Raw genomic sequence first — 26009 nt, forward strand, 5'->3', positions numbered from 1 at the left:
AAGTAAATTAGGTTGGGAAAACAATCAATGGCAAAAGTGAGGACTGCAAATGCTATGGAGTCAGAATCAAAAAGTGTGGAGCTGGAAAAGCACAGCAGGTCAGGCAGTATCCTAGGAGCAGAAGAGTCGAAGTTTTTGGCATAAGCTTCTCATCAGAAACATTCCTGACAAAGGGCTTATGCCATAAACGTTGAGTACTTGCTCCTCGGATGCTACCCGACCAGCTGTGCTTTTCCAGTGCCAGAAGTTTTGACACCAAAATACTAACCTATTTTCAGAGGTGTTGAAGTTAAAAGTTAACTTGGGGGTTATAACCATGGCATTTAAGCCCAAACAGGAACTCTATTTACTTTCTCACCTAAAGTAAGGTGCCACACTCAGTGCTGCACTGAAATGTCAGTCTAGATAGTGTGCTCAAGCTGCAAACTTGTTGAATTTGACTTGACCATGCTGCAACTTAAAAGGAAGAGCACCAGTGAGCAAAGTTTACAAGTGCAACAGCTTTAATTTTTCAATATGTATAGCACATTGCTAAGAATTGTTTAAAATCAGAACAATTCAGCCTTTTGAAACACAATATTCTTAATTCCATCATAGAAAAAAATCTCACTTTCCCAACACTACATGTACTTCTAAATGTTTGGCCAAGCTTATCAAGTGTCAACTGTATTGGAAGGCACATTCTCACAGCTGAATAACTTGGTAGTACACTCAAAGTCGACAATTAAAAATAGCCAGATGTTGAAGACAGTGGCTAACCTTGAAAAACGATCCCCACAAATATCTAGCAATCTGAAGTGTTGATTTAATCTTGCCTAATCTTAATGTGAATCTGGTGCCAAGTCAAAGAGAACTCCATTGCTTCCTGAAAGGGAAGTCATTAAGTAGGCTAAGCAGCCAATCACAAATCAAGAACTAAATTATTTTCTTTCTGTAACATCAGGATAAAGATTGGGACAAACTCTGGGATTAGAGGTAGATGCTGAAATATTTACATTTTACAAAAAAAAATCAATCTGGAATTTAACAAATACAAAGTCAGTTTCAGGACCAGGGAGACATGAATGTAGCTCAATAAAAAATAATTTATAAACTTCACTCAACAATGTGCAACTTGTCTAAATATGTCTGTAAGGAAACTTATAACATCAAAAAGGTGGAAGTGTTTTGTCAATTGAGTGGTTATTAAGATAGTGGCATGTGGGAGCTTGAGCATTGCATTCTATCGGAAGCATATAATCACTCAGCACCATTTGGATGTCTGCATTTAATTGCACATGTGTGGACTCCAGAAACTGTTGGCAGAAGTATAGGAATGTTGAATGTTGAATTTTGCCTTTATTACCATGGTCATATTCAGGACAATGGCTACTTAGCTAGAATTCTGGATGACATTCAGCAAATAGAGCCATAATCCAGCCTGTAACCAGCAGCTAATGCATTCAGGGAAACAAAAAGCAAGAACTTCCACAAGACATGCTTGAATAACAAGGAGGGTTTCTAACTCCAGACAGACAAGATTAGTTAATTATCCCAACATTTTTAAAAGTTAGTCAGTTTTGAAACTTCAAAAGCAAATATTGTACTTCAGAGTCGAAATATAAAATGTTCTATACATTAGAAATTGTTGTAAATAACTTGTAGCATTAAATGCTTAGACCATTGATGGCCAAACTAGGTACAAGACTTCAATGTTTCAGTATATACAAAACTGATACACAACTTTAAGAATGAAATAATTGCCAAATTTAAAATTCACTGATTTAAATCAGAAAGGGCAATAAACATTTGAGTTAATAATAAAGCAGTTTATTTCCAATAGTTTAACCTATGAGAGTTGTAGTCACCATATTACTATATTAAAATACAATGAAATTTGAAAACTGATCAATACAATTATTTTAATGTACAAAGTTTTAATTACTGGAGCACATAAATCAGCTTCTCAATATCTGCTAGCATTAAAAACAAAGAAAAAGGCAGCCCTTTAGACCACTTTATTCAATTTAGCATTTAAAATATTTGATAGAATGGTTGAAATTCTACATCTTGAATCTTGTCTACGCAACACAATGCATGTTTACAGTCCATTGTGCACACTATATTTTAAGAATTTATTTTACCAAGAACAAAATATATTTTAAAGAAAATAGGGTGTTGTTGTTCTTGGTGGAATTACACGTTCTGAATCTGGAACTGCACGAAATAACTTTGGCTCCCTCGAGTTTACATTATTGAAGACCATGATTGATGCAATATTTCCACAACGGTAACAATAGTTAGGAGCAGACCACACAGTCACCAATTTTTCATCAAACATGAATTTATATCCTTCATGAACTAACTGATGTGCTCGGCAGATTAGTTTCAGGTTGTTGATGTGAACAAACTGTAAAACAAAACATTTTTTACAAATGAATTTTAATGTAGAAACATCTGTGGCTGAACTTGATATTTAGTTAAAAGACCAAAGCTGAGAAGAGAGCCACTTAGTGTTCTAATACTGAATGAAGAAAAGCCTGACATATTGTCAACCATGAGGGCTGTGCAGAGTCTTGTCACCATATTCATGGTGCATTTTGTACTAACTCATTTTGAAGGAATAAAGAAAGTCAATTTGCAAAAACATTTAGTCAACACACAAAGGCAATCAAAGTTGATTTTCCAGCTTGTGCAGAGTCAAACTCTCTTAAATTCCTTTATTACTGTCCTGGTTAAGTTTGCAAGAGGAAGGAAAGAAGCACAGAAAAGAAAAACAAAAAAAATCACAGTTCAAGATCATTCCAAGTGGCTCTCTTTATAGGATACATTATGAATACTTGACCCTTTTGTCATACAATTCAAAATACTTTCGCAAGATAGCCTTACACAATCATGTCTCCCAATTTATTCAAACTCAAGTCACAAAAATACTTCACAGATTTCAGAAAAACACTCATTTTTGAACTATATTGGACAAGGGAGAATTGGAGGGGTCATCAACAGAAGGCTGCAACAAGTTACAGAAGGTACTGAATAAATCTGCAAAAAAGATTTAAGATGATTACAGAAATACATGCACATATTCAGCAAAAATTTTGAAGGCTCTCTTTTCTGTTAGAAAACAAATGGCTGAGGAGTGATTTAACAGAGGCCTTTTAAATTATGAAAGGTTTTGACAGAATAGATACAAAAACAACATTTCAACAACTGTGGAAGAGCATAACTAGAGGTCAACAATATCAGAAACCATAATTACCAAGATATCCACTTGGATAAAGAGTTTTCTTCAGTGAGTTACCCAAGAGTGGTGAAGAGATGAAAGTTGCTACCACAGGAAGTATAATAGACAATAGTACAAATGCACTTAAAAGAAATCTCGATAAATAATTAGAGAAGGGACGAGAGGGGTTTGATAGCAAATTCAGCTGAGGAAAGACGAGAGACAAATCAGGCTGAGCATAAACAATGAATATGAACTGCTTGGGCTTAATAACCTGTTCCAAAGCTCTACACACTGTGAAGGTAGAATTAGAGAACAAATTGCCAAAAACAGTACACAACAATAAGAAAGGGACTATGATTGGACTAGATATTCTAATTTTCAGAAGCATAAGCATTTAATACTGATGACCTTTTCTTTAAAACAAAAAACGCGTTTCCTTCCCAGCACTAAAATACCCTCAAATACACAGATGTGCTCTACTGAGAGTCTATAATTGTCAGCTCACCTCATTTGTAACCTTTGCTCCAAAGAGCCAGCCTGCTCCTCGAGGACTGATTGCCCACGTATCTACATCCTCAGGATCTGACCATACTAGATCACAGAATGCTCCTTTGTGTGGGATCTCCTGGTTACGCTCGATGGTTCGGATTTGATCTAGAGTTTTGATATCAGGAGAAAGTCCGCCATGCACACACAAGATCTGTTCATCTATCAACTGATGTGGAAAAATGCCAATTAGTTATCTTTGTAATTAAATGCCCTATAAAAATATTGTGGGCCAAAATTAATGCTCATGCATATATTTAAATATAAATTTACAACAAAGAAGCCATTCAGTCTACTGTGTGTGCCACTTCTCGTTAATCCACACTGTGCACTGGAGGTGACAGTGGCTGCTCTTGACTCCAAGCTTACATTTGACCAAGTGTGGCACTAGAAGCCTTAGAAAAATTGGAGTCAATGGAAACCACGAGGAAATCTCTCCACTGGTTGGAATCACACTGGAAAATGATTGAAATTCTCAGACATCAATCATCTCAGCCCCAGGAAATCTCTGCAGGAATTCATCAGGGTGGTGTCCTAGACCCAACTATCTTCAGCTGCTTCAGGGATCTTCCCTCCATCAGGAGGTCAGAAGTGGGAAGTTCGCTGATGATTGCACATTGTTCAGCATCATTCGCAACTCCACAGATACTGAAGTAGTCCATGTCCAAATGCAGCAAGACCTAGATGATAGCAACAGAGACTGCTAGATCTTGGATGGCAGTTCTCCACCCCTGAAAAAGGACCAGCAATTTGCTGCTGACAGCAAAGTTTGACCCGGTTATCTTTTTCATAAAGTAGCTTTTTTTAAAAATAAAACTACATTTTCAGAAATTTGGATAAATAAACTCCCATCAATTGATCTTCATCCCTCAGTCTCTTTTAATAGGTGTATAATCTCATTCCTAGTTTCCTTCCTCAAATATATCTAACATTTTCAGTCACCTGGCGGTCCATCTCCCTATATGGTTAATATTCCCAAAATGTGTTAAAATAAAACTTTTATATCTGCAAGATTCCCCATGTTTGCATTGTGATTTTCAAATTTTGCTTCCTATATCCAAGGATAATCACTTTAACTTTGTGTATTCATGCACACAGCTGGAATTAGTACTCATTCTTGTGCACAGTGTTTCCATTCCTCCTACAATCTTGGTTGCACCCATATACCAGTCAACCATGTCTCTACTGCAGTACTTGAATTTGTAGAGTTCTTCAGGGATGGCTTCTTACAGCAGAATGTTGCAAAACCTAAATAGCTAAGGCAAAGGGGCAAAAACTGGAGGTAGTGATAATTGAGAATTTCTTTAGAAGACTATTAAAAGATGGAGAAAATTGATGATGAAAATAAAACTGCAAGAAATATTTTTAAAAGTAACAGCATCTACAGGTATACAGAAAAAGCTAAAAGTGAATGTGGGATCCTTGGAGAATGCACCTTGGCAATTAATAGCAGGAACCCTGAAATGGCAGGTAATTTAAAACAATATTTTATATTGGTCTGCACAGTGGAGGACACTATAAAAATCTCACAGAGACCAAATAAGCAGGATGCTAATGGGAGGAAAGATCTTGTAACAGTCTCTATCATGGGGGACAAAGTATTTTACCACTGGAACCTCACCAGAAAACTCACCAGGACCTGATGACCTGCACCCAAGGATTTAAACAAACTGGCTACAGAAATAGTGGAGGCATTGGTGAAAATATTCCAGAAGACCCAGGAGGGTTCTAATAAATTGGAAAAGCATTATGATGTCATCCCTATTCAAGAAGGGAGGGAGACGTAGCAGGGAACTATAGGCTATTATCTTTTGTTGGGAAAATGCTAGGGTCCATTATTAAGGAGGAAATAGCAGGGACATTGAGAAACTTTTATTTTTACATTAATGTGGATGTCACTGGCAGGGCCAGCTTTATTTGCCCTGAAGGAGGCGATAGTGAGTCACCTACTTGAACACAAGTTCATTTATTGTAGGTAAATCCTCAATGCCAGTAGGGTGCGAGTTACAGGATTTTGACACAGCAGGATTGAAATTGAAAAGTGTGGCACTGGAAAAGTCCAGCAGGTCAGGAGTACCTGAGGAGAGTTGATGTTTCAGGTGAAAGCCTAGTCCAGCACACTTTCAACTCTGACTCTCCAGCATCTGCAGTCCTCACTTTCTCCTAACAGCAGAATTGAAGCAATAGTGATATTGTTCCAATGCAAAACGGTGAGTGGCTACAGAACGTGCAGGTGGCGCTGGTATTCCATGTTTCTGCGACCCTTGTCCTTTCAGCTAGGAACAGATGTCAGCCTGTCAAGTCTGCTCTGCCATTTAATGGCTGATTAAAAGTAGTCATTCAAGTGTTCACTCACACTATCCCCATAACCCTTAGCACTATTGATAGTCAAAAATGTAACTACCTCGACTTAAATATATTCACAGATTGAACTTCCTCAGCCATATGAGCAAGATTCTAAAGACTCACCACCGGAGTTTTTAAAAGAAAATCTCCTTATCTTGATCCTAAATGCAATACCCCCAATTTTAAAATTGTGCCCCCTCGTTCTCAACTCTACTTCAGAAGGAAACATCCTACCTGCATCTACTCAGGTCTATCCCCTCAAGAATTTTCTAAGTTTCAATGTGATCACCTCTCATTCTTCGAGATGCTAGAGAATACATGCCTTGTTTGCCCCATTTCTGAACGGGACAGTCCTACCATTCAGGATTAAATCTGGTGAACCTTTGCTGCTTATTCTCCAAGGCAATAATATCCTGAGACAAAGAAATCAAAACTGTACACATCACTTCAGAAACGGTATAACCAAGTTCCTATATAATTGAAGCATGCTTTCACTACTCCTGTACTCAAATTCTCTTGCAATTAAAGGCTCACATTCCAATAGCTTTTCGAACAGCTTGCTGCATCTGTATGTTCGTCTTCAACGAACTTATTGACAACAACAGTCAAATCCTTTAAAGCATTTACTTTCCAACCTCTCACCCTTTAATAAATATTGTTCCTTCTATCAAAATGGATAACCACACGTTTTTCCACATTATGTTCCATCACCATTTTCTTGCTCCAACCCTCCTGAAAACATTTTATGCCTTCTTCACAACATACATTCCTGCTTCACATTATTGGCTGAAATATTAGCTGATCTTTACATCCTAGTCAATAATATATTTTGTGAAAAGCTCACGTCCAAATGCAAATCCTTGCAGTAGCCTAATGTGAAAATGACCAATTTTATTCCTATGCTATTTTCTGTCTGTTAGTTAATCCTCAACACATGCTAGTACATTTCTTCTTGTAACATGTGCTTTCATTTTGCTAACCAAATTTTGCTCATCGAGTCATCTGAAAATCCAAATATACTACAATCAACACCCTTGAGTCAATTTTGTTAGTAACATCCTTAAACACTATTTTACATTTGCAAATCTGTATGGACTATGGTCAACCAGATCAAATTTAGATGACTGCTCATTTATCATGTCCTCGATCATAGATTCCAGCATTCTCATTTCTACTAATACAAGATTGACAGATGTATAGTTTCCAGTTTTTCCTTTGCTTCTCTCAAATAGCAGGGTGACATTTGCAAGCTTCCAAACCGTAGCCACCAGTCCAGAATCTATGGAAGTTTGGAAGGTGATTACCGATGCATCGGCCCTCGATAACCACCTCCTATGACCTGATGCTCTATATTAGGGGACTTACCAACTTTTACACGCATTAATTTCTCCAGTTTATTAGCCTACTAATACTAAGTTTCTTTGAATTCCTCATTCTCACTAGTCACTTGGATTTCTAATTCTGGGAGAGTTTGCTTTCACTGAGGAATGAACAAAAATAATAATTTCATTTTGTCTGCTATTTTTCCATTCCATTATAAATTCTACTGACACGGTTTTTAATGAACTTGCATTTGTCTAGTCAAATGTTTCCTTTCTACAGGCCAGCTGAAGCTCTTACAGTCAGTCAATTTGTATGTTTTCTGGGGGTAGATTATATGTATATTATTTTCTTCCTTTCTCCTCACTTTATTGGTCCTCCTTTGTTGTAATCTATTAAACTACCCAATCCTCAGATTTACTGCTGTTTCTGGCTACCTTACCAGTGCTTTCTTTCAACCTTAGATAATTCTTAACTTTCTTTGGCAGCCATAACAATCTGTTTCTCAGGAAATATCATTGGATTAGCCTGCTATTAATCATGACACCTTACTACATTTGATTGGTCTTTTCTTGTAATCAAGGCTGTACTGCCTCTTAAAAAACATATAAATAATGTGTAATTTTCAAATATAATTGCGCCATTTCTCCACAGAACACAGAAGCTTTTAACCTGAGTCACTGGACAGAATTCATTCAAGTGCCTTACTCTATTAAACTAATGATCTTGCTTTGTACAGACTGCATTCCGTTGATTATTTGACCAATCTTGGACCGAAAATCCCTTGAAGAAGGAATCTAGATCTTCATTGTACCTTGACAGATATATAGTTGATGAAGCCATTTAATAGTTCTTTAAAGACTGATCATTGTCTATGTACAGTCACACCTTTTACTTGAGAATTTAACCTATTTTCATATAATCAACCTGTTCAGAGATGTCATGATATGTCTGGAGCAGGTGGGATTCAAAACCAAGCTCTCAGTCCAGAATCAGGGACAGTATCACTAAGCCACCAGAGCCCCGAGTCATATGTATTTTCCCATTCCAGCTCAGCCAAACTGCACCTCAAAATTGCATTGATTGAGATTGAACCCCAGCACTTCCAAACAAAAAATGTAAAACTACATTGTATTGTGGTCACTCATCCTTAAAGGTTCATTACATAACACTAGAACCTAAATGACCAGTCCTCAAATTGGCTCTAAAAAACCATTCCTAAAAACCCCAGAAACCACTCCATAAAACCTTACTACTCAGGTAGTTAGCAGTTTAAATGAAGATTGAAATCACCCATGATATCTGTACTGCACATACTACAAGCTTCCCTCATCTTGATTTGCCCCACATTATTAGTACTATTTGGTGGCCTATCTTGATCACGGCACAATTTCAGCCATGATCTCGTTCAATGGTGGGACAGGCTCAAGAGAGTAAATGGCCGACTCCTGCTCTTATTCATGGTAGTTTCAAGTGTCAAAAAGAAAAAGGCATTTTTACAAAATCTTTGATGGACAAAAATGTTCCAAGACACTTAAAAAACCAAGGGAGAGAAACCAACAGTGTGTCAAAATTGGAGCTATGTTTTGTTACAGAGGAGGATATTTAAAAGGAGGGACATGAAGGCATAAAGTAGGAAATCTAGAGCATTGGTCATAATGACTGCCTTTGATGAAGGCGTGGAGATAGATAATGCACATTACTAGACTCAAAAAAAAAAGCAGGCCATTATCTTTTTTGGGATATGGCAAGGTGTGATTTAGAGAAGTCAAGGCAAAAGAAACAGTATTCTCTAGTAAGCCAAGACAAATAATGTACTAAGATTTGGGAATTCCTGGAGGACTAAAAGCCAAATCATTAAGTATGAACATGAAATGTCAGCATTTTATCCTTCCTAGAGTCCACAGTCTCAAACTATGTTTGAGCTGTTTTTGCTGTAAAAAAAAAACACATTGAGATCAATAGTAGTAATTATACATGGGTACATATAAGTTTTATTCAGATTTATTGACATCATGTTTTGAAAGTAGAACAATAAGGAACAGCCAACTCTTTAAAAGCTTTAATTTTGCTGAAGTGGCAAATCAAACCACTTTATGAAAGAATTTTCTCCACTTAACAATGACATTATCACCTTATTAAAACAGCCATCAGACCTCAACACAGCAAACTCAGAATCCTTATTCTAGCTAAACGTTACCCAGTCAATTTGTCACTAGCCAAATGTAGATAATTGAAAATCTAGGGGCATTTCATCAAATAAAAAAATTGTTATCAGTTGGTTAGGTGGTTAGAGCATGGCATGGAATAAAGCCGAGGCAAGGTTCAGAACTGCATCTTTGCCCTATTCTTGAGGCTGGAAAATAATGGTAAACCACTACTATCAGGAAAAGGGCTCAAGATGAAGCACTGGCAGACAATGAACTGCTTTCAGGAAAGACACATATGAATAAACAAAATTGGAAGAGGGTAATAGATACAGTTGTAGGTATAGACATACTCCACGCACATTTGTATAGCACATACATGTATATGTTAATCATTTTGCACGTTTGCTGGGATAATGGCAAGTTTAAAGCCAAAGGTGGAAATATAACTGTTAGAAATGCTTCACTTCCTCGATTATGGAATCAGAGAGACTTAATGAATGATACATTTCTTAAATACATTTACATGAGTTATGCAAGCACAAGTTATTTTCTTTAATGCAAAGGAATAAAAGGGTGTCACATTGTCGCTGACCAATTTCTAGAGGTCCACATTGACCTAATTCACTAACTGTTCCAGTTTGCACATGGCAATTTTTTCAATTTAAGCTATAAATGTATTATCTTACACTTCTGCAATTTTGATTTACATTCACACATTGATTCACCTGCTCCTCCAATTCTGTCTGACCTGTGTTTTTTCCAGTTTTTATGTCAGAACTTCCAAATATTTTAATATGAACTCCAGAACTCTTACCAAAAATGCCTTTACTTTGACATTTCTCTTTATACCCTAAAACTGTAAAGTTCCTAACATTGTTTCAACCACTAACTATTACAAACTCCTTCCTATTCTTTTACTTCTTCCTTGGCCCCTTTTAAGTGCCTCAGCTTGTGCTACATTAAATATACTACACAGGGGCAAACAGTAACAAAACAGACCAGAGGAAGCTGGTATACATAAATTTTGAAATGTTACTATTTCCATGTCTATGCCAGGTAAATTAGAATTGAAACAGTAACATTCCAAGCTGAATCTGATTGTCATGCCCATTTCATCCATCTGGACTATATCTAAAATAGAAACAATGAGATAAAAATATAACATTCTGGAAAGAAGAAAAAATCAATTTGATTACATCAGTTTTAGACTGATAAGTCTGCATTTGTCTACCATTCCATAAATATTTACATCTCCATCCAACATAAACCATCCTGATTTAAGAAGGTTTCTCAAACACAATACGTGACACATTTGGAACAAAGCATGGAACAATTGCTTATGTTGAGCCATATCTTGTAGTTGGCATTTGAATGCTTATTCTGTGATTAGGTTTTTCATACTATTCTGGAATTGAACAAAAGTTGAAAAGTGACTGATAGCTATGGATTTTCCTGTGACAACCCTTTAATTAATATCAGCACACAAACTTCACCTGAAAGTCAAAATGTATTTTTTAGGCCCAAATATTCAAAAGGTGACAAGTATGAAGTGGCGAGGATGAATTTTAGTACAATGCTCTACTTAAAATGCCCTTGGATCTGAAAAGTGTCTCAATAAATATTACAGTTATCAGGTGATATTGTAGTTCTGTACTCAACATTTGTGCTGATCACTGACCCTTGAAAATGCATTCATGAGCTGACAAAGTGTAGCGTTGGAAAAAGCACAGCAGGTCAGACAAAATCAGAAGAGCAGGAAAATCAAAGTTTTGGTCAATGAAAATTGCATTTGTTGCATCTGCAATAACTAGCAGATATCCTCTGAGCTTTACTTAAGATACTTTCTTCTAAACACAGGCCATGAATGCACAACATGAAGAATACTTAATGACTAGATCAAAGCAGCTGAGATTATTCTTGCCATACAATGAGCTCAGTTCAGGTGCAACATTGTTCAACATGCCCCCCCTTATGTTAACAATTATTTTCTATAAAACGGTTACTAATCACCTAACATCCAATTTTAATAGAATATAACCCTGGCACACCATAGAATTTTTCAACATAAAATATTTTTACTTACAGCTGCTACTGTGAGCATGTCGAAGACTTTGGTACAATACCGCCAAGCATTTGCATTTCCATACTTTGTTTGGCATTCATCTGTTAAAGTGGAGAATATTTAGTTTTTCTGAACATTCAAAATACTGGAATTTGACAAAACATAATTTAGAAATACTGTTCCATTTCCCAGCAGACAATCTAGCTTCATAAAGTTTGTGAATTACCATAGAACCCATACACTTGAGTGATTTGTCTGCTTTCATGATTTCCTCTGAGGAGTGTAATGCGATCAGGCCATTTCGCCTTTAATGCGAGGAGGTAGGTGAAAGTTTCAAGGCTGTAATATCCTCTATCCACAAAGTCACCCTGTTAAAGTAGCAAATTACATGAGTATTACAGACAATTTAAAACATATGCAAGTGAATGACTGGAAAAGTTATTAAAAACATAATATGCATGGTAGTGGCAAGCAGTCTTTTTTTTGTTACAATCTTGAAACAGTGAATCACAATTTAAACTTTAAAATAATATGTAGTTCGATCATTCATTTTTGATAGTTCAGATGCACACACAACAGCCCCTTGTTTCAAATATAGCATAACTAGTACTCTTATTTTCATGTTGTCAAGTCATCTGGTTTTCAGTTTTGTTCAATTCGAGACATAAAAAGAAACACCAACTACTGCATCAAGATCAAATAATTTTTAAAAGTTCCACAAATCAACCCAAAATTGGCTTTAAAAGTTAAAAGAAATTCACAGTGTAATATTTTAAGTAACTACTTACCATAAAAATATAATTTGTATCAGGAACTGGACCTCCAGTTCGAAACAGCTCACCCAAGTCATAAAACTGGAAAAGCGTTTAAAATGTGTGTCTGTTAAATATGAACTTGCACAGTATAACCATGAAATCTATTGCAAAGATGGAAGAAACTATTAGTTGTATAGTAAACATTTGATTTGAATATGCCCATTGCTTAAATAAATACATCTTGTCCCAACGCAAACTACTTAACTGTAGCAAAAATGTTCATTTCTCACGTTGTAAGCTGTTGATTTTCTGTAAAATTTAATCTTCAAACTAGTAGTAAACTTTTAAAACGTAGGTAGTATTAGAGGTTCTCAGCATTAATCTCAGTTGCCGAAAATAAAATGTACTTCTATCAAATTACGATGTTAAATAGATGAAGCTTTTTTTTGCTGTGGTATACTGTAATAAGAATGTCAGTTTTATTGGAATAATTGTTTTGATGGTGTTTCATATACTAAACTCCAGTAGCCATACCAAAACTCAGTCGAGACTGATCAAAGTGAAAACGGGTGAAAAATGTGGAAGATATGAGTGGGGTCCACTCATATCTAACAAATGAGTACTGAAGATGAATGTCAAGCTGATGTTATGGTTGATGTCTTCTGAAATACACATTACGTAAGAATAGATCAGGTTTCATGCTCAAGCATGAATGTAACTACCTTGACGAACAAAATATCACAGATTTTATCACAAAACAAAAAATACATCAACTGAAACAAAATCAACTTGCACCAACCATTTGCCACAAATATACCATAAGGAATCTATCTGCAGTTCTAAGTTAGCCTTCAGATAAAAATCTAAATTTGCAGACAAAAAAAACAGATTCACGGTCAAACAGATTTACATTTTTGAAATAGTGTGTCGCCAGCCTGGAGGAGCTGCCTTTCAAAAGATACAAAAGAACAAATCTCATATCAATGAAAATTGAACTCACCTGTCCATGTATGTCCCCACAAACAGTAACTGGTGTGGACACTGGCTGAACATTAGATTCTTCCAAAAGTAAGTCGCAAACATAGTCGCAGAGTCGCTGAAACATAAAAATATTTTTATCAAAATTAAACTAAATTTCTAATAAAAGTTCACTAATATAGACTTCTGAAAACAGGTCAGTAATGTCCTTATAATCTTAATTAAGACTTGAATGGATAACACCATTGTGTGAGAGTCATTTCTTAAGTTAAATCCAAAAGTCTGCATATTCACATCAAAGCTTCTACTTTTTGAATAAAAGTCACCAAGGTCAGTACACATTAGCCTTAGAACAGTGCAACTCTTTACTCTTAATGATAATCGTGTTCCCTTTATTGAATAGATAGTAAATATTAAACATCATTCTTTGCTTTAGTAAAAGATCTACAAATAAATGAACAAACTGTGCTGTCACCAGTTTTCTTAAGTGGGTGTTGGTAATTACTTATCAGGGTGGTTGCAGAACAAGTAACTTCTTTAAAAAAAAACTTATTCGTGAATGTGTGCATCATCAGCTGAACCAGGATTTAGCATCCACTCTTAAGTGACATTGAGAAGGTGGTGAGCTGCCTTCTTGAACTGATGTTTTTGTATGTTGCTCCAAGGAACAGGAAAGGAGTTCAAGGATGTTGACTCACCAAAATTGAAAGAAAATGCAACAATATAGTTCCAGATCAGGACAACGTGTGACCTGGAGGGTTGCTTCCATGAAAACACCACTCACCACCTGATGCCCTTCTTTAGATGGGTAGAAGCCATAGTTTGGAAGATGCTATAGAGGGAACCTTGATGACTTGCTGCAACAAGTCTTGGAAGATAGTCCACACTGCTGCCACTGCATTCAAGATGACAGTGATGAATAAATTACCAAGTGACTCGTTCTAATTAGCTGTCCAAGCTTGGATGTTTCTTGAAGTGCGAAATATGGACATTGCCTCCTTCACAAGCTGGAGGTGTTGCAAATGGTGCTGAACATTGTGCATTCAGCAACAAACCTCCACATCCAACCTTATTGGTGTGTGGGGGGGGGGGGGGGGGGGGGGGGGAAAGAGTCATAGATGAAGCAGCTGAAAAATGGCTATGCCTCAGACTCCATCATAAGGAACACAGGAGTTCTTATGGTGCTGTGGTAGTGTCCCCTTCTCTGAACACCCCATAACCAGAAGAATAGCAGAACAGAACAGTTGCAGAACGTTGCGAGAAGTGATTGATGATGCCCACAACCAACTCCACAAATATGAATGGGAAATTTTGTGCCAAAAAAAAAAGAAAACCAATTCGCCTGACCAGGAATAGACAAGCACATTAGAACAAGCCATCAGCGTCAATCAACAACAGACCAAGACAAAGCAAAAAAATTAGCTGAACAAGAAAAACCGAACAAGTTCACACAAAAGAATACAGACAATTCAGAAGTTTGGATTAAGAACCTCTTGGACCAATCACTAACAGACATGGAAAAAGTCATCCTAGTAAGAGGGATGAACTACAACTACAGAGACGCAGACAAAAGGGACTTCCTAGCAGCACTGGAATCAACACAAAGACAACAGACTCATGGAAAAAAGAAAACAGACTATTGGAAGAAACCCAGCAGACCATCAGATAGACAATATCACCAACACCAAGCAGGAATGAAGAAGGGAACACCCTAAAGATATAGGAAAATTCTAGGACTCAAAAGACACAAAGATTGTAATCCTGCCTATAAACAAAGTGTCATCCTAAACACTAAGAGTACACTGAAAAAGTGAACTCACTACTCAGATACCAACATCTACTAACAGGTGGTGATGGACCAGACTCCACAGTTAGAAAACCATATCACAGCAACACTGAAAAAAACACTACGAATCAGACAAAATTAACAAGACAGATCTCCAAAGAATGGATCCATCAGGTTTCAACACACCCAGCTTCTCTGGATTACCTAAGGTCCATAAACCATGCCCCCCCCCCCCCCCCCCCCCAGACCCATAGTTTCACTTCCCGGCACACCAACTTACAAACTAGCAAAGGATCTTCACCATAAACTGAAATACCCAATAGAAGACTCATGCCACTCCATCCACTCCACTTATTCCTGAACATCAAAGACACCAAGATAGAAGAAGATGAAGTCATGATTTCTTTCAACGTAACAGGCCAATTCACATCAATTAACATCAGCCTGGCCAAAGAATCACTGACCTCTCTAGTAGACAAACTAAGGACACAAACACCATTTCGCACTAACTCCATTAGCAAGGACAGCTTTCTCAAGCTAGTAGACCTGTGCCTCACTACCCACTTCACCTTCAACACAATTCACACAAACAATCAACGGGACACCCATGAGATCACAGATATCAGGATTCCTGGAAGCAGTATTGCAGAGACTCAAACAAGAAGCCCTCCCTACAATCCAACCCAAGATTTTGATCTGCTGTGTGTTTTTTGAAGAAATAATGAAGAGGATTGATGAGGTCAGAAGACCAAATGTGATCTATATGAATTTCAGTAAGGCATTCGATAAGGTTCCCCATGGGAGACTGGTTAGAAAAGTTAGATCTCATGAAATACAGGGAGAACTAGGCATTTGGATACAGATCTGGCTCAAAGGTAGAAGACAGAGGGTGGTGATGGAGGATTGTTTTTCAGACTGGAGGCCTGTAACCAGTGGAGTGTCACAAGGATTGGTACTGGGTCCACTGGTTTTTGTCATTTATATCAATTATTTGGATATGAACACAGAAGGTACAGTTGTAAGTCTGAAGATGACACCAAAATTGGTAGTGTAATGGACAGCGAAGAAGGTCACCTCAAATTACAACGAGATCTTGATCAGATGGGCCAATGGGCCGAGAAGTGGCAGATGGAGTTCAATTCAGATAAATGCGAGGTGCTGCATTTTGGGAAAGCAAAGCTTAGCAGGATTTATACACTTAATGGTAAGGTCCTGGGGAGTATTGCTGAACAAAGAGTCCTTGGAGTGAAGGTTCATAGATCCTTGAAAGTGAGGTCGCAAGCAGATAGAATAGTGAAGGCATTTGGTATGCTTCCCTTTATTGGTCAGAGTATTGAGTACAGGAGTTGCGAGGTCATGTTGCAGCTATACAGGAAGTTAAATAAGCCTCACTGATGGAATATTGCGTGCAATACTGGTCTCCTTCCTGTTGGAAGGATGTTGTGAAACTTGAAAAGGTTCACAACATCCTTCCGATTGTCATAGGATGACAACGAGACTGCTCTGATCCTCTGGCATCACGTTAGCCCACAAACCTACCAATACACTGAAACAGCTGATGAACCTAAAACGGACACTGTACCAACAACCAGCACGAATGTCATAAATAAAATAAGGACTACAACAAATACTACAATGGACAGACAGGCAGGAAACTAGCCACCAGGATACACGAATGCTAACTAGCCACCAAAAGACACAAGCAGCTATCACTAGTATCCTTACACACAGACAAGGAGGACACCATTTTGACTGGGCCAACGCATCCATCCTTGAATGGGCTAAACAGAGACACCCATGGGAATTCCTAATGGACATTCAAACCGGAACTCCATCAGTAAACACAATGATTTGGACCCCATTTACCAACCTGAGAAAAAGAACTGGAAATGATAACTGTAACAGACCAAGACACAAAGAGAAAGCGGGACAGAACACCAGCACTTCTACGGAGGCGCATCTGATGTTACCTAGCATGGTGACAAAACGTCTGAGAACAAACCTACTGGCTCAGCGAGCAAACATACAACCAGATCAGGTTACTGTCAAGCCAGTAATGTTCGATAACAATCCCTTCTATCACTTTACTGCTGATTTGGCAGTTGCCCTCCTTTTTGTGGAGGGAGCATAAGTGGACAATTTTCACATTGTTGGATGCTGTGGATATATTAGATCTTCCTTAAGGGTGCACCAAGTTCTGGAACTCAGAGTCAGCACTGTTGCAGCAATGTTGTCAGGGCTTATAGCCTTTAGAGTATCTAATCCTGAAGACTGGGAGTTGACATTACACACTCGGACAGAGAAATTGTTTATTATCTACCAGTAAAAATGCAATATGTTAGCAAGTTGATAGAAATAATTTGTTACAAGTAAGGTGATTGTATTGATTGTCCTGTCATGTCAAGAAATGGATGAGGAAAACGTGATGCCACTAAAATGACTTTTACTTTTTCAAAATTCAATTAGGAATTGGGCATAGATTGTTTAGTCAATCAGAGATTGATCATGTTATTCAGGTGGGTCTCTCATGATGCAAGGGTCTAGTGGCCAACAAAAAGGTTAAATAAGTGGTAATTCTTAGTGGTATGGTGCACAAGAGAAAAGCCAACAGAAGAGAAAACTTTGCCCAGTCAGTTGGTCATGGACTGGTATCCCAAAGTAGATCAACTGAAAAACTCTTTATTAAGCATGCTTTTTTCTGTACTTGTTTTAATAAATTGTGAACTTAAGCTTTCAAGAAACTTATGAAAACATACTTGTAGATATAATGTGTCTAACCAAGACTAGTAAACCTTTAGATTGAGTTTGAGAGCACCAGCCTATAATTGAATTTTATGGGGCTCATGTTGTGCAGTGTTGGCATCCTCTGAGCCAGAAGACCAAGTATAAAGTCCCACCTGCTCCAGAGGTGTACCATAACATGTTTAAACAAAATGATTTTAAAAATATCTATTATTTAATTCCTAAAACCCAAATTAATTACAAGATAACAAAATCCTAAAATCTTACACTCCTATCAAAACTGCTATGGACAGATGTATCTGCAAAAGATAAATCGAAAAGGACAATATTAGAGTTTATCCCTATTGTTGGCTCCCTCACCAACTGCAATGATCTTTACGACTTGACCAGCTCTTAGTGACATTCACTGAAGTCCGCCACACAGTACATCCTATACCCTTGCCACCTTCTTCCAAGTGGTGTTCAAGATGGAGGGTACTAGTGAGGGCGTGTGATGCTATGAGACATGAAGTGATCTAGAGTCAGAGTCAATATTGACAACTCAAAGACTCCCTTCCAATTGTAAGTTTGTGCACTGTTACCTCTAGTAGATATATTCTACCAGCAGAACAGGTAATATTTTACGGCATCTGAGAAATAATCTGGAATGAATTATTCCGTGATTATGACAATGACAGGATGTTGTTCAGGTGGTCCACGGAATGGCTCTCCCAATTTTGACACAAACCCTCAGATGTTTATAAAGGAGAACTTTGTTATGACATGGCAGTGAACACTTCTGCTAATTAAACCAAACACCCAGAAATACTTACCTCGCCTCGTATGAGCAACAGAGAACTCCCCAAATTCCACTATTTCAAAAAATAATCAAACCAGACAGTGGCTGTTGTCATCAGTGTCTGTCGACTTTCAGACGCAGACCTCCCTGGGTAGTCTTCGGTCTTTTATTACGGAGAGGTTTCATATGAAAAAGGTACCTCAGAGAGTGTGTTGGCTAGCAGGAGCTCTGATGATGGCAGTTGGTCACTTACTCTGGCTAACTCTTGTTTATCCACAAAGATCAGATCTTCTTATTGATTTGTTGTGTCAAGACAGTAAAATTCAAACTAGATTGGATTTTAGAATCCTGGGGCATAATTTAAATTGATCTGTTAAATTTGAACTGTTGTGTAAACATAGCAATCTTAAATCAGGTATTTGTTTCACGATCAAATGTTACATATTTTCAATTTTCCAATACACTCAGACTGCTAGTCAGTCACATGACATTTACCTGCAAGCTCAGTGTAAAACAGCCTTCACTCTCTCAAAGGTAGAGTATACACCTTCAATTTCATTACAAAGTCCACAATACTGGGTTTCCAGACTTCATTTTCAGCACGTAGGCTGATGATGGGTCATTCGCTTGGATCAATTCCTTGGGCAACTTGCTAGGCTATTTCAGATAGCATTTACAAGTCAACTACATTTCTAAGGGTATGGGGTCACACATACTATACCAGGTAAAGGCAGCAAATTTCCTTCATAAAAAAGGACAGTTGTGAACTATTAGTGACATTTCAACATATCTGCATTTTCTTGCTTTTCATTGCAGAAAATCTTTCAGACCTCTGCTTCTACCACAAGAGATGGCATTTACAATGCTTGCGAGTGATTTCTCTGGCCTCCACATATACACTCACGTATAATTACCACATTGCAGTATGCCAAGTACAGAATGCATGACAAAATCACATCTCATTTTTATCTGATACTTTAAGCAAAGGAGATCTCAATTTAATTCTGTCTTAATAGAAAGTTCAGATAGGACAGTCTTCAGAAAGAAGTCATTTTATATGTACCAGTTATATGATCTATAACATATTCAAATACTAAATGACTCTAATTGCCTTTGAGTTAATCCTCCTTCCTGTACAAAAATGAATTCTTGAGTTTTATAACATCATCTAAATTACTTTGTCTGAGAATATTAATCATTCCTTTCTAAAAAAAAGGCAAAAAAAATCCATAACTCCAGGCATGTATCTGCCATTCTTGAGTCAATCTGACATGAATGTTCCAGACATCATTAAAGAAAGACATCATGCAGCATGCCTACTCATCTACAAAGAGTCAAAAGGTCCTAGATTCATCAACTCATCTAAACTCTAAACTGGGAAAAGAGACAAGATTACTGCATTTTTTTAAAATAACAGTGCCAAGCTACATAGGGAGTAAAGTTCAGCTCCTTTAGGTTCCTAAGTACTATTCTGTAACTCTTAATAGAAAGCATTCATTCACTGTAATGCCTGGTGAGGCAGGATTTGCTTTGGTTTTACTGGTACCATTCAAAACCATTTACAAGGCTGCTAACACTCACTGAATCCACCCTCTGCTTAAGTTACTATATTCCGGGCAAAACAAGAAAAGTAAACAAAGCAAAAATAGTTGTATTGGATTCACTATTATTCTAATTTACAAGTTATTTGCATCTTCAATCTATTTTATAGGTTCCCCAGTCTCAAAAAGATAACATACAAGAGTAGCAAAAAGAGCACAGGATGGCAAAAAATAGTGAGAAGAAAATGTTTAACTACAGACATACTTGTAGACTAGACACAAAGTAGTAAACAGAAGCACAGAATAAAAAGAAATCAAGTAATTAACTCATCTTGAGCATCTACCATCAAGTGTTCACAATGTTTAGTTCGACCTGCATGAGAAGCAACAAAAACATTAAATATTTATTTTGCAGGGCAGTGTTACCAACTACCAGAACTCTACAGTTAACTACATTATTTCATCCAAGTACCCATATTCCCCATTGTTAAAGCAGAACTACAAGCAACATTTAAACAGTAAATATTTAATTTAAAAAAGTAGAATGAGTTTCCTTTGACATGGGATCAATTGCACTTAGAAACAAAATGTGTGAAGTTGCTGTGTTACTAACAGTTGGATAACGTGCAAACATTGTTGACATAGAAGACAATATGAAGGAATCAGATCAGCCCACTGAACATAAGAGCAAGCTCGAGGGGGCCCATTTCTGCTCAGAAGCTGTACGAGTTGTACTAAATGTTAACCTGTTAAAAACTTTAGTTTAAAGCTGAAGATACGTGTTTTAAAATTGCAGGAATAAATATGAAAATGTACAGTATCAAATTTTAATAAGGTGGTTGAATAAAGAAATACATCATTCTTCACCATTTCTCTATTCACTTAGACTCTCAAGAAATTATTTTTCTATTTTAATACCCTCACACAGCCTGAAATTTGTTTTTATGTCCAAAGTGTTTATACACATGCTAAAAAAAAGTTACAGTTGCAATTTCATAAAAAGTAAATAACGCAGATGTTGGAAATCTAAAATAAAAACAATGCTGAAAATACATAGCTAGTATACAAAGAAATAAAGTAAACACTTCCAGCCAATATTAAAGATGTAGATTTTGCAGCACATGATCAGAAAAACAGTTCAGTGAAAGACGCAGAAGTATGGATTTTAATCACCAAAACTAGACAATGCCTTCAAATGTAGTGCATCAAGGCCTTATTTATAGAGAAATGTTCATGTTTATCAATTTATATGCATGCATACATAATGATATCCACACCCAATCTACCCTTTGGCACTAGCAATAGGTACAGAAACATGGCAGATGCTGAGAAATAAGAGGTGGTATTAATAGGAAGGACAAGGAGACGATAAAAAAATTAAATGGTACAATTTAAAAAGTGTTACCAGAATAGAAAGGAACATGCGCGTATAGATCTTTGAGGGCTAACAGGCAGGTTAAAAAAGCAGCATATGCAATCTCAGACTTTAAATAAAAGACAGAGTACAAAATTCACAAAATTATGCTAAACCCATATAAAACATTAGTTTGATCTCAACTGGGAGTATTCTGTGTCATTTGACAAAGAACGTGAAAACTTTGAGAAAAGGAGGATATTTATTAGAATTGCTCTAAAGTGAGGGATTACAACTATGCAAATAGATAATAGAAATTGGGGGTTACTCTCCATGAAAGAATGATTAAGAAGGGAGTTTTGAATGAAGGATTTGAACAGCGTGAATAAATGGCTGAAGTGTTAATGATCAGAGGATACAGATACAAGGCATTGGATATAAGAAAAAGAACTTCGGAAGCCAGAAATGACTAATGGAATAACTAAATAAGTTATCATTCGTGAATGATAAATATAAACAGTAACAAAGTGCAGTTGGCCTATTGATTTCAAATGGCATTTACATTGTATAATATATATCCAAACTTCATAAATGTTGGTAAAATGGCAAACAACAAAAAAAACTGAAATGTATACAGGTGTTTCTTTGAATGTTGAGTGTTTAAACTAATCATGATTCAGTAATTTCAGAGATGAGTAAAGGCACCCACTTAATTCACTCATTTATATTACAAAAATATAAACCAAACTATTAATCATTGGTGTGATTTAACTACAATTTAAGCAACTTCTACTGAACAATACTGGGTTACACATCAAGGAACATGAATTGCAATCACCATCTGGATGATGGTTAAAAATCTCACAACACCAGGTATAGTCCAACTGGTTTATTTGGAAATACAAGCTTTCGGAGTGCTGCTCCTTCGTCAGTTAGCTTCTTGATGAAGGAACAGTACTCTGAAAGCTTGTGCTTCCAAATAAACCTGGCAGACTATAATACGGTGTTGAGATTATTAACTTTGCCCATTCCAGTCCAACACCCCGCCTCCACATCTGGAACATGCCACCAAAATACTCCATGGATGTTAATCATCTACAGTTTTTGGCTTAGGAATAAGTTAATGACCTTCTTGAGTTGATGTGCAGTTACGAAGGGCGACATGCTAGTTTACTGTGTTTATGAGAAAAAGACTTCATGAAGGTTGTTCACAGGAATTTCCAGATTTTACTCTAACCAGGCCTGGACTTCTTTTGGACTTCTTCCAGGAGATTGGATCATAAAGGATTTGATTAATTATGTCTCTGGTTGCAGTGTTGAGATGGGAAGAATTATTCAAATTTGCCCTCACTAGAAACATGCTCTTTTTGTCAAAGTACATTCTGACTTATTTTACAATCAGAAAAAGCTGAATCGGGAAGGACAGGTTAAAGTCCCACCTCCTTCAGAGGTGTATAACAACATCTGGATGGGTTGATTAGAAAAATAGGTAAAATTTAAAAAAGAATAACAAATACAAACTGCAGTTGATTATTCTGAATGTGAAACTTTTGTTTAAACCAGTGCTTTGCAATCTATGATTACAGTGTAGGAGGCCATTTGGGTTTGCATCAGTTCATTGCAAGAACAACTCAGCTAGTTCCACTCCTTCCTCAAAGCTATACAAATTTTATTTCTTCAGATATTTTCCCCAAATCCCTTTTGAAAGCTTTGACTGAAGCTGCCTCGGTGAAACTCTGTGCACAAAGCCTAACTGCTTGCTACATAAAAAGATTTTCCCAAATTTTGTACATGGTTCTTTTGTAATTTGTCTTGTATCAGTAGCCTTTGGTTCTCAACTCTTCAGTCCGAGAGAACAGAACACTTTTACTCCATTTCCGCTGCTTATGGCCTTCATGATTTCATAGACCTCTATAAAGACTCTATCAAACTTCTTTTGTTCAGAGAAGATTTCCAGTTTCTCTAATACATAAAATGAAGTCAAGCACTCTTGTAAATCTTTTTCTCTAAAGGCTTGACATCCTCCTCCCATAATTTGGTCTTCAAAATTAGAATAGAAGGCCAGAATCCCTCCAGCGTGGAAACAGGCCATTCCGCCCAACAAGTCCACACCAACTCTCTGAGGAGCATCCCACCCAGACTCACCTCCTCTGCTTACCCTATCCCTGACCCTGCATTTCCCATGGCTAATCCACCTAACCTACATATCCCTAGACACTAAGGGCAATTTAGCATGGCCAATCCACCTAACCTGCACGTCTTTGGACTGCAGGAGACCAGAGCACCTGGAGGATAGCCACGCAGACATGGGGAGAATGTGCAAATTCCACATAGACAGTTGCCCGAGGCTGGAATTGAACCCAGGTCCCTGGCACAGAGACAACAGTGCTAACCACTAAGCTGCCCCAATTAGAACAATAGTACAGTTGAAACTGAATCAAATTTTTTTTAAAATAAAAAAAGGTTCCACATAGCTTCTTTGTTTTTCTACTTTATCCTTGTATTAATTACGAGCAGCATTATTCACCACTTCTGCAACCTGCCCTGGCATATTCAACAGTATTGTTGCAGATACACACCCCCACCTCCTGGAGCCCCATTTCCACAACCTTTTCAGACTGTCCTGTCTGTCTATTTTGTAATGTCTTTGTTTTTACTATCAAAATATGTCACTTCACACTTCTATGCATTAAATTTTGTCACATGTTCACTATTCCACCAACCTATTACTCTCCTTCTCAAAGTTCACAAAACTTCCAAACTGTGTCATTTGCAATTGCTCCCTGTAAAACTTGCTTTGACTACAAATACATATTACAAAAGCTGTGGTTCTGGTACCAATTTCTGGGAAACCACACTATAACTTCAACTTCCAGAAACAACCATTGGAACTAATGCTCCAGTCACAGAAACAACTTCATATCCATGGTGTCACTGTACAATTTATTCCATGGGCTTCAACTTTGTAGAGAAGCTGATCATGTAATGCTTTATCAAACCCTTATTGGAAATCCACTTTGACCACAAGAATATTATTACTGTTATTAAGTGCCTCTACTACCTGAAAAAGTCAATTCTGTTTTAAACAGATGGAAAACGTGCAATTATCCAGTCTTCTGGAAACATCCCTGTACACGGAAAGAAAGTTTTAGTGCTTGTTACTCTCAGTATCCTAGGATGCATCTCGCTCAAAGTAACATTTCTTTATCCATCTTTAGGCCATCCAGCGTCACAATTATTCTCTTCCTTGAACCATTTAATAAATACCCATTAACATTTGAACAAACCACATGACATTTGAGCATTTTTAATAACTTAACCTTTCCACAACTCGACTTTGAAAGTTTTCCACACCCGTTATGGCCAACCTTAAAACTACAGCTTCTCTTTGGGTTTAATATGCAGTGAAATCTGTCTGCCTTGACCTAATTGAAACAAAAGCTTGGATTTGGATTAGAATTAGAATTGTGATTAATCAATGACAAGATATCTCTTCGACTGAAGAAAACACCCGATTTTACGACAAACCATCCTTCCAACACCACTGAGAAGCAAATTCAATTACTTGTACCTTTGTTGAAACAAATGACATTTTACTTCAAGTGTCTCAGCTCGGGTACACAGGTCAGGCTTCGCACCTATTAATGGTCCAATCTCCGGGAGTACTGGATTTGCACTTGTGATGTTTTGATTGTGGTGACATAACATCGTCAATGTAATGATCCACAGAAAATAGCCCCGACGGAGCCCACCTTCCGCACATTATATTTATGTCAAAATCCAAAAGTAGACAAGTGCCATAGAACTTAGGACATAAACAGAATATAAGGGTACAGCCTAAATCTGTAGCCTTGACAGTTCATATTGCGTCGCTACAAAATGTAATCGTCAAGTGAGGTGTCAAATCTACTTAGCAATATACAGATTTTTAAAAACCCTATAAAATTAAGTTCAAAAAAAGGAGAAAACAACGAAGACGATACCTTTAGGTCATTTTCCGGGAGATATTTACACTGCCGAGCTATCTCCACATACTTATCCAGGTCCAGAGGCGCCATTTTGGGACACAGACTGAGCGGGCCCCAGGCCAATGACGCGCTTCCGGTATCTAAAGCGCCGGCCGCCGGCTAAAAAAAACTGACTTCACTTTTCACCTGGCCCTGAAATGCGATCGTTCGCTAATGACTGCTTTGTGGTTTCTGAGGGTTGATCCCGTTCCATAAACCGCGCCGAAACTCTAATTGGGTCTATGCTCGGGAGTTTAACCCCACAGTCAGGCGCCTCCCTCTCCATCGGTTGGCTCGGTGGTAAAGTTGAAAGTTCAAGGGTTGCAGATTTTCTTTAACAACGCTCGAGGAACAAGTCGTAAGGAACGAAGGGTACGAAGCTTTCGCGACGCAGATTTATTGTTGTATTTATAGCGAGTTAAATAAATGCCGCATCGGT

At 37.4% G+C, this 26009-nt stretch overlaps 2 protein-coding genes across 3 annotated transcripts in view; one reads left to right on the forward strand and one right to left on the reverse strand.

Annotated features, from left to right (window-relative positions):
* Positions 1–1793: 1793 nt before the first annotated feature.
* On the reverse strand, positions 1794–25841 carry ppp6c (protein phosphatase 6, catalytic subunit). Its single transcript, XM_060841412.1, has 7 exons — positions 25547–25841; positions 13385–13480; positions 12418–12483; positions 11856–11997; positions 11651–11730; positions 3711–3920; positions 1794–2389 (listed from the first exon to the last, which is right to left on the reverse strand). Exons 1-7 carry the CDS (start codon positions 25619–25621, stop codon positions 2141–2143), a joined length of 918 nt encoding a protein of 305 aa, XP_060697395.1. The 5' UTR covers positions 25622–25841; the 3' UTR covers positions 1794–2140.
* Positions 25833–26009, forward strand: part of rabepk (Rab9 effector protein with kelch motifs) — a 28097-nt gene continuing 27920 nt past the window's right edge. The window contains exon 1 of one of the 2 annotated variants that reach the window (XM_060841410.1): positions 25833–25942. The gene's annotated coding sequence lies outside the window, so the exon portion shown is untranslated. The remainder of the gene's footprint in view (positions 25943–26009) is intronic. The other variant, XM_060841408.1, reaches the window with a different exon arrangement.

This window comes from Hemiscyllium ocellatum, chromosome 21 (assembly GCF_020745735.1).
Source record: "Hemiscyllium ocellatum isolate sHemOce1 chromosome 21, sHemOce1.pat.X.cur, whole genome shotgun sequence".
Lineage (NCBI taxonomy): Eukaryota > Metazoa > Chordata > Chondrichthyes > Orectolobiformes > Hemiscylliidae > Hemiscyllium > Hemiscyllium ocellatum.

Excerpts from the sequence above, each read along its gene's own strand:
- ppp6c (XM_060841412.1), bottom strand. The coding sequence starts at position 25,621 with ATGGCGCCTCTGGACCTGGATAAGTATGTGGAGATAGCTCGGCAGTGT. Across the intron at positions 11,731-11,855 it reads TCAAGTGTATGGGTTCTATG|ATGAATGCCAAACAAAGTAT; the intron begins GTAATTCACAAA and ends CCACTTTAACAG. Across the intron at positions 2,390-3,710 it reads GAGCAAAGGTTACAAATGAG|TTTGTTCACATCAACAACCT; the intron begins GTGAGCTGACAA and ends TTTGTTTTACAG.